General features: G+C 39.2%; 1 protein-coding gene across 1 annotated transcript in view; it reads right to left on the minus strand.

The window, feature by feature from the left end:
- Positions 1–9,845, minus strand: part of LOC147817137 (uncharacterized) — a 19,277-nt gene that overhangs the window by 2,575 nt on the left and 6,857 nt on the right. Inside the window, exons 2-4 of the mRNA XM_087171634.1 lie at positions 8,931–9,155; positions 5,930–6,155; positions 5,370–5,484 (exon numbers count right to left, since the gene is read on the minus strand). Coding sequence (XP_087027760.1) covers positions 5,370–5,484; positions 5,930–6,155; positions 8,931–9,137 — 548 coding nt within the window. The 5' untranslated portion in view covers positions 9,138–9,155. The remainder of the gene's footprint in view (positions 1–5,369; positions 5,485–5,929; positions 6,156–8,930; positions 9,156–9,845) is intronic.

A 9,845-nucleotide genomic window follows, 5' to 3' on the forward strand; every position in this document is an offset into this window, starting at 1 on the left:
CGCACTCTAGCCAACTGACGCTTTCACTCTAACTTTGAAGAAAAAGTGATTTGCACTCCTCCTTTGAGTGCTCACAGTTTGAAAAGTTTACATGTTATGTAAAAACAGTTCCTGTCTTTTTGAGAGAGCAGAAGTTTTCCTCCGTTTTATAGTTTGAATCACATTTCTACCTGCAGGTATGAGAGAGCTGGGTGACTCAGCAAAAAGGTGCAATTTTGTCGAAAAAAGGTGGGTTTCTAAAGAAAATTCCAATGCATTTCTAATGCATTATTTATTCCCAGTTTTTTGGGAATAACTTTGGGTAAATTGGAATTTTAACACCAAAAGTCATAGCACCCCTTTCAGGATCAAGACGCACGTTTTGATGTATTTATTACCGGGGTTTTCTCAAAGCTGCGGGACGAGTTACGTCCTGAAATTTGGCGGAAGAATAATAAACCCGAAACAGAATATTAATAGCTCCGAGGCTCTGCTCTCAGCTATTCTAGCTGTAGAGGAGTGCCTCGGAGCTGAGCACCCGTGGCACTAATTAAAAATATATAATGTAAAAAGTGATTGCATAAATATTCACCCCCTTCAAGTCAGTATTTAGTAAATGCACCTTTGACCGCAATCACAGCACTGAGTCTGTGTGGATAGGTCTCAATGAGGCTTGCACATCTGGACACCGCAAGTTCTTGCAAAACTGCTCAAGCTCAGTCAGGTTGCATGGGTATCAGGTGTGAACAGCCTTTGTCAAGTCCAGCTACAAATTCTCTACTGGATTGAGGTCTTGGCTTTGACTCGGCCACTCCAGAACATTCACCTTGTTGTCTTTAAACCATTTCTGTTTAGCTTGCGCTGTATGCTTCAGGTCATTGTCTTGCTGGAAAATAAAACGTCTCCCAAGTTGTAGTTCTCTTGCAGACAGAATCAGATTGTCCTCCAGGATTTCCCTATATTTTGCTGCATTCATTTTACCCTCTACCTTTACAAGCCTTCCAGGGCCTGCTGCTTACAAGCATCCCCGCATCATGATGTGGCCACCAACATGCTTGACGGCGGGGATGGTGTGTTTGTGGTGATCTGCAGTGTTTGGTGTCTGCCAAACATAGCGTCAAGTCTGATGGCCAAAAAGCTTCATTTTTGTCTCATCAGACCTAAGAACCTTCTTCCAGTTAACCTTGGAATCTCCCACATGCCTTTGGACGAACTCTAGTCGAGATTTAATATGAGCTTTCTTCAACAGTGAATTTCTCTTTGCCACTCTTCCATAAAGCTTTGACTGGTGAAGACCCTTGGCAACAGTTGTTATATGCAGTCTCTCCCATATCAGCTGCTGAAGCTTTTAACTCCTTCAGAGTAGTCATAGGTGTCTTGGTGGCCTCCCTCACTAGACTCCTTCTTGCATGGTCACTCAGTTTTTGAGGATGGCCTATTTAAACATGTGCCATATTCCTTCTGTTTCTTAATGATGGATTTAACTGAACTCCAGGGGATGTTCAGTGACTTGGAAATTTTTTTGTATCCATTCCTTGACTACTACTTTTCAATAACCTTTTCTCAGAATGCTTGGAGTGTTCCTTTGTCTTCATGGTGTAATTGTAGCTAGGAATGTGATTGACCAGTGACTGGACCTTCCAGACACAGGTGTCTTTATACTAAGATCACTTGAGACACATTCCCTGCACTCAGGTGATCTCCATTTCACTCATTTTGAGACTACTAGCACCAATTGGCTGGACCTGCATGCAATCACCTATTTTACATTATATATTTTTTAATTAATTGACATTACTTTGTAGAAATTTGTTTTCACATTGACATGAAAGAGGTTTTTTTAGTACATTCTTGTCAAAAAAGCCAAATTATATTGACCAAGATTCCATTTATAAAAGCAATAAAAGGGGAAAACATCCAAGGGGGTGAATACTTTTTATAGGCACTGTATACACACACATGTACATGCCCTAACAGAAGTTAATCTGCAATAAAGCTTCTGTGGTTTCTCCTGCTAGAACAGAACAAAATGTACAATAGTAAAAAATGCCCTGAGTTAATCAGTCTAATTAGCCAGTTGTCAGTCAGTTGTGTGAAAGTTTGGGCAGCAACTGCACTTCTGCACTTGTGTGTGTGTCAACGTGTTTGTATTGTTGTGTGTGGCAGTATAGCTGTCTACCATAGAGCCTCCAAAAAGCTTGTGTTACCAGGTTGAGACACTTAGTTAATATCCAAAGGTGGAGACTGTTTGTGTGTTTGTCAATGTATCTGTGTACGTGGTGTTAGAAACTGCCTAAGCTTAACCTTCAAAAAGCCCTTTGAAGGTGTCAGGACCGGCCAAAATGAGCTGACATTAATGGTTTTTAACTAAAATTGTCCTCACAATTATAGAAAGACGTACACACATGCAAAGAACTAGGGCTGCTATTTTATGGGATAGCTGAATTAATTTTCCTCCAGAAAATCTAAATGATCAGTAATCCCAGATTCAGGCCTAAACATTTTCACACTTATTTACTGTAAATTCTCAGGCAGCAGAAGACGACTTTATGACTTTATGAGAGTATTTATCAGCTACAAGGACAAAAGCTCTGTCTACTAATGAACAGACAACACTTACATGAAGTAATCCCTTACGTGTTTGTGACTGATTTCACTCTGCGCCATAAAAGATAATAATCACAAAATATCACTGGTTAAACAAGACTTAGTGTAGATGTGCTCATCAGTCAGACATTATCATTTTATATTTTTATATTATCATCTTATCCATATCCTTATTGAATCAGCTATGACTATTACTAGTTCTTTTTTCTTTTTTTAAAAAAAGAAGAAGATATTCACAATATATTGATATTCACATAGTATTGTTTGAATGCCTCATTTATACCTTCTGTATCCCTGATGACTGATCCATCATTCCCTCTAATTGATGATACAATCTGATTATTCTCTAACTGTTTCAATCCAAACATCCTGCCGGCATTATCACCTGATTCAAAGGTTTTCCTTTGCAACTTATATAATGCGAATGCAGTTTCCTTATGAATAATGGTTTGAAGTTCAGACTTTACTAAAAATAATTATTTTTTCAAATCCTTTGGTTTCTCCATATGTTTACATTCCAGATCTTTGCAATATCTGCAGTTTGTGTTTCTTTTCTATTCTTTGTTTCTTTTTGGCAGTTGAGTAACTGACTGAACTCTGCAAGTTACTTTAAATGCTTCCCACACTGTTTGTATAGATGGGACAGAATATTCATTTAAGGTAATAAATTCAGAGATCCTGTTCTTAATAAGAGACACAAATTCCTCATCTCTAAGAAGAGAATTATTAAACTTCCATGACGTTTAGTTGCTTCTCTGTCTGCAAGGACAACAGAGAGTACCACTGGGGCATGATCAGATATGATAATGTTCTGAATTTGACAGTTAATGACATTCTCGAGCATGTGATTTGATGATAAAGTGATCTATTTTAGAATAAGAATTATGGACTTTAGAATAAAAAGTGTATTCCCGAGATACTGTATTTAGCATACGCCAAACATCAACTAGTCCCAAAGTGCTTGAAAATTCATTAAAGGCAGAAGAGAGGGATCTGTCAGAGGGAAGAGGATGATTTGATCTGTCTACTTCTGGCTCCAGCACTAGATTCAAATCTCTGCCAATGACCATGAGTAAATCTGAAAACCTTGATAATAATGGACAGAGTGATGTTAAAAAGGTTACTTGTCCAGTATTGGGAGCATATATGTTTACCAGTACACATTTTACATTTTGCAAGGTTCTTGATAAAATCAAATATCTCCCCTCTTTGTCTGTAAACAATTCATTTAATTGAAAGGAAATTCTTTTAGCAATAAGAATGCACATGCCCTTTGCATTTCCTTGTACCAGGTGAGAAGAAAACCTGTCCCACCCATCTTTGTTTCAATCTAAGGGATTCTACCGCATTCAAATGTCAATTCAAATCATTGCAATATCACAACCGAGAGACTTCAGATGCATCAAAATTTTATACCTTTTCACCTTATTATTTATCCCATTTACATTCCATGAAATTAAGTTAACATTGTTCCACACCATCTAGTTACTACTGGGGGTATAACAGGCATGATTAAATTATGGATTAAGGGGAGGGGTAAAGATGTAGTCTGAAAAATATTTTCATCAATGCCATAAAGGGAGAAGGGTAAAAAAGAAGAGGTCAACACACACAACATAACAAAAAAGACATTGCCAGGGGGCAAAATGATGAAGAGTACATTGAGATAGAAATCCATCTCCATCCGTGAAGATAAAAAGCAGGTGAAGAGCATCATGGGCTCAGTTGCAGAAAAGTAATCAAGCCAATTCAATTATACAACCTTGAACCAACTTTTGTATCAGATCTATACATTTATAAGTAGGCTCGACTAAATAAACTAAATAAAAATAACAACAAAGCATATTCAACAAAGGGCCATCCCACAACGTATTATAAGTATTATAACAAAGAGGAGAGTCTTAAAGTCTTAAATGATTCCTTTTAAATGAACTTTGAGTTTTGTGCATGTACAGTGGGGTGTGTATGTATGTATGTATGTATGTATATATGTATGTATGTGGGGGTGTTTGTGGGTGTTCATATACAGAGCATTCAGAAAGTATTCAGACCCCTTCACTTTTTTCAGTGTGCTGTTGCAGTTTTATGTAGAAATCATTTCGGTCTCAGTAATAGGAAAAAGAGAAAACAGGATTTTAGAAGTTTTTTCAAATTTATTAAAAAGGGAAAATTGAAATATAACATTGACATAAGTATTCAGACACTTCACTCAAGACTTAGTTGCAGCACCTTTGTCAGTGATTACAGCCATCTAGTCTTGGGTTTTATGTCAGAAGCTATATACTCCTGGGTTTCTGTCTTTCTTCTCTGTTAAGTTGGACCCAGTATAATCAGCATAATGATCTAATGTCTAAAGGAATTGTTATATATGAAGCCAAACATTATACTACAGGGTTGACCCTCTTCCATCATGGCTGTGTCCTCATCCACTGATGTTTCACAGAACATCCTGTAACTTCATCCTCTCCTGTTTTTGTTGCATGGACTGATTCCATGGATATAACAGATCCATGTAAACGCCGTGGCCATGCCTGTGTGTAGTTCCTCTAATTGCTTGGGAAAATATTTTTTCGTCTCCCCACCCTCCAACTGACATCACTCCTGAGAGCTGTTCTGCAGCTCTGCTCCACTTTCTGAAAACCACAGATGTGATGTGAAAGAAATTATCCGAGGAACAGTTCATGAGTGTGGTGCAGATGTCTGCTCTCCATGACTCAGCGACCACGCCCTGAACACACCACTGCGAAGAACCCTATTTCATCTCCTCTGCCTAAGAGTCCTCCTCCTCCTCCTCACAGACTGACGATGAAGGCAGATACAGATGCAGTTGTGAAACCTTAGCGGGGCCGGGCTGTCCGTGAGTGCGTCTCTCATTGTCGAAGGGGGTTGTGGGAGTTTCTGTGAGGAGATGAGTCACAGCTTCAGTCACATCCAGGCTGCAGATATCATTTACAGACAAACACCACAGCTGGGACCAGCTGACGGACCTGAACCACTGCGACCACTTAGTCCACTGCGACCACTGAGTCTGCCTATCACCAGAGGATTTCCACAAGGCAATTGTTCAAACTGCAGAAAAAACACTCTGCCCTCAGTCCAAACAACAGAGGGAAAGAAAACACACAAACTTTCATGTCAATTGGCGATGAAATGAAATGACTAGTTTGAGTCACATAGCTGCTCCTGCAAACTTCAAACCTACAAAAAATCTTTGCTTGATTTAATTTCTCAGAATTTGATAAAACAACAGCTTTTGAACATTGACCAAAGGATGCATGTTTATCAGATTAAATGTGTGGTAGTGGTGCTAGTGGCGGTGATGGCGTCCATGTCAAACATTCACCTGCTGTTTTACTGTCTTGATCTCTGTGGTGACCCACAGTCAGACCTCCTCCCTCTGGGATCATCACAGATCTGGTTCTAGTCTTGGTCCTCGATGTTGGTTTTGATCTACTCTCCAGTCCTCTCTTTAAACTGCTCATCAGTAACGTCCCCGCATCTCCTCCCCCTCTGCTCTGAGGCATCATCCTGCAACTGGTGGGCCTCTGCTGGAGGGAGCAGCAAGTTCGCTGCAGCAGTTTGTTTGTCCATCTGTCTCATTCTTGTGAATGCGATAGTAAGACTATTAGTGTTTTTCTACTAATAGTAGTGATGCTGTTCACATGTTGACGTGCTGACGTCAGTGTGGTGTCCTATCTCCAGTCAGATTCTGTTAATGGTAGAGTTTGTACTGTACATTTAAACTTACACTAGTTCTGCTACAGCTGCTTTTAATGACTTTCACTAACTCAGCAGTTGTTTACATGCTGTTCAGATCTGCTAGATACTTTAGCTTAGCAGTTAGCACTAACTTCTCTCTCTCTCCCTCTCTCTCACTCGCTCATGTGGTGTTGTTGTAACTTCAGTGTAGAGGATTGTGATGTTTATTACATCTTCAGCGATGTCTGCTTTCTTCAGGCACAGCTCCTCTCGCTAACCGGAGCTAACTGTGCACTGCCATCCCTCAAAAAAAGTTAGAAAACTCTTTTGAATACCATAATTTCCAACCTTCACTGACAATTTTTTAAATCACAAATGTAGAGACTTTTTTGTCATGTACGACCAGTTTTGGTCTCATTCTGATATCTTTTATGGTTTTTGAGGAAGTGATGGGAGCACCCTCCACCTCTCCCATTGACTGCAATACAAATGCAGGAGCTGATTTCCAGAGAAAAGCAGAAGTGACCCTTTTTTGTAACTCGCTTCTGTGTCCACATTTTTGGTTCTAGAAACACCAAACCCACAAAAGGTCTTGTGCCGCTCATGGTCCACTCATAGTTCTGATAGGAGTTAGTGGTCTTTTCAAAAATATCACTTGTTTGAGATGCTTGCTGAGCCAAAATCTTAGTCAGCTGTGTCAGCTCTGTCTTCCAGCTAGACACAGCTGTTCGACATGGCTTGTTAGGAAACTCTTTGATCTCTGTGATGTTTATAAACACAGCCACAGACACACACACACACCCACGCACGCACACACACACACAATACTAACGCAGTATCCAGGGAGAAATACATATACATTGACACACATACTGTATATTGACAAAAACACAAACCATCTCCGACCTTTGTATATTTACCCTATAAAAAATCCTCATTTTGGCATCTAATTTTTCAAAGCACTGTACTGCAATTAATATCAACTGCTTTTTCAACCATTTAAGCATTGCGGTGAGGTGATCTTTTCAATAGGACTTGTAGATTTCCCTTCGATATACCATTTTCATACACAAGTTTCATCTTAAAAGCTGTTGCCGGCCAAGGGAGACAGAGGAAATTGTGTGTGCATGTTTCCCTCCACAGTCGCCAGTGGCAACCAGTGTCTCAGCAGGTGCTACTCAGCAGGTGTTACTGGGCAGAAATGGGCAAAGCTGATTCTGATTGGCCAATTAGACTCATTAATTCTTTGCCTCCTCAGGTATGAGAGATACTCTAAGGTAAATCAACACAGTGTATTTGCGTGTACTTGTGTGTTGATGTGTGCTTCTTTGCTTTTCTATAATTGTGAGGACAATTTTTGTTAAAAAACATTATTGTGAGGTCATTTTGGCCAGTCCTGACAACTTCAACAGGCAGTTTGAAGGTTAAGCTTATGCAGTTCCCAACACCACACACACACATACATTGAAAGACACACAAACTCCATCACCACCATATGGATGTATAAGTGTTTGCAACACAAGATTTTTGGAAGCTGTTTGGTAGACAGCTCTACTGTCACACACAACAATGCACACACACATTGACAGACACATACAAACACCATCTGACTTTTTTGATATTCACCTTCAAATTAAAAGTCTCAACCAGGTAAAAAGAACTTACTGGAGGTTCTGTTGGGCAGCTCTACCACTACACACACACACACACACACACGCCACGATTTGGATTAACCTTCAAAATAAACATCTCAACATGGTAAGAGGGAATTATTGGCTCTGTTGTACAGAACCTTATGCAATTTATACTGCCAAACATAGAAGCACAGACACTTTCAAAAAAAGAGTCTCAAAAAAGGTAAGAGGTAAGGTAGATAATAAAAGTTCGATCTTCTATATATATATTCTATGTATATCCTCTATATGGGGATACAGTGGTATAGCTTTATTGCAGATCAACTTCTGTTAGGGAATGTACATGTGTGTATACGTGTCTTGTTATGGCTGTGGGGACAAATTTGGGTTTGAAACCATCAGTGTGAAGTTATTTTGGCCAGGCGTGACAGCTTCAAATGGCTTTTTGAGGGTCACCTGCAGTGACTGAGGTCAGTGTCAGGATAAGTCTACAACATGTGAAACTGAAAGTAACATCCTTTGTACAGACTGAAATGCGATAAGTGAAATACACGCGCCAAGCAGCAGGCACATTCAAAATTTCTTAGTTATATTAGTTGTATTTCATGTTTCAGGTATAAAGAAGCAAAAAAACAAAATCCAGGTATAAGATATATAAATATAAATTTAGATAGATACATTTATTTATTTTAGCGGAAAATATTTAGCATTTGATGTTCTTGAATATTGGCCCAGGCCTACATTATATAATGAGATATGGTGTATTTATCACTACAACTAGGAATGACGTACAGATACAGTTACAGCATTGGAGACCACCAAACAACAGGAAATCACATGACACAACTCAACACAGACTTGATAACAATCATTTTGATGAAAAGACAACACAAAATAAAATGACACAACACAACACAGAATGACACTGGTACAGGGACAACTAAGACATACAAAGACATGACATCACACAGAAGTACACAACACAGAATGAGATGAAATAAAATATCATGATACAAAGACACTCGACACATAAAATGACATGACAAAACATGAAAAGACATAAAATAAAGTTAAATAACATAATATGAAAAGACACATCGTTGGAAGCAGAGTGAAGGTCTTGCTCAGATGAACAGATATGGACTGAAGGTTCTTCCTCTGGATGTGCATCCTCCCATCTGCACCACACTCAGCTGGAGGTGTCTCCCTGTCATTCATTGTTCCACATGTTTGTCACTGCAGAGACAAAAGGTCCACAGTCAGTCAGTCCACTGTATGACTCACATACATATGTTGAATGGGTTTGTTTGTATTGTTGAGATGAAAGGCAATAAAGTCACTGTTTTTATGAGTATTAAGGATTATAAAGCCTCAGATTAGGGCCCGAGCATCGAGTGTGCCAGGGCCGGAGATACAAGGAACCTATTGTTTTTTGCAAGATTATTATTAGTGCCACGGGTGCTCAGCTCCGAGGCACTCCTCTACAGCTAGAATAGCTGAGAGGAGCTTTGAGAAAACCCCGGTAATATATACATCAAAACGTGTGTCTTGATCCCGAAAGAGGTGCTATGACTTGTGTTAAAATTCCAATTTTTCACAAAGTTATTCCCAAAATACTGGGAATAAATAATGCATTAGAAATGCATTGGAATTTTCTTTAAAAACCCACAAAATTTCCCCTTCTTTCTACAAAATTTCCCCTTTTTTCTACAAAATTTCACCTTTTTTCAGGGTCACCCAGCTCTCTCATACCTGCACGAAATGAAATGTGATTCAAACTATAAAACGGAGGAAAACTTCTGCTCTCTCCAAAACACAACTGTTTTTACATAACATGTAAACTTTTCAAACTGTGAGCACTCAAAGGAGGAGTGGAAATCACTTTTTCTTCAAAGTTAGAGTGAAAGCGTCAGTTGGCTAGAGTGC

This window comes from Seriola lalandi, unplaced genomic scaffold, assembly GCF_002814215.2.
Source record: "Seriola lalandi dorsalis isolate HSWRI2012SDOR001 ecotype SW California unplaced genomic scaffold, Sedor1 jcf7180002054883, whole genome shotgun sequence".
Classification (NCBI taxonomy): Eukaryota; Metazoa; Chordata; class Actinopteri; order Carangiformes; family Carangidae; genus Seriola; species Seriola lalandi.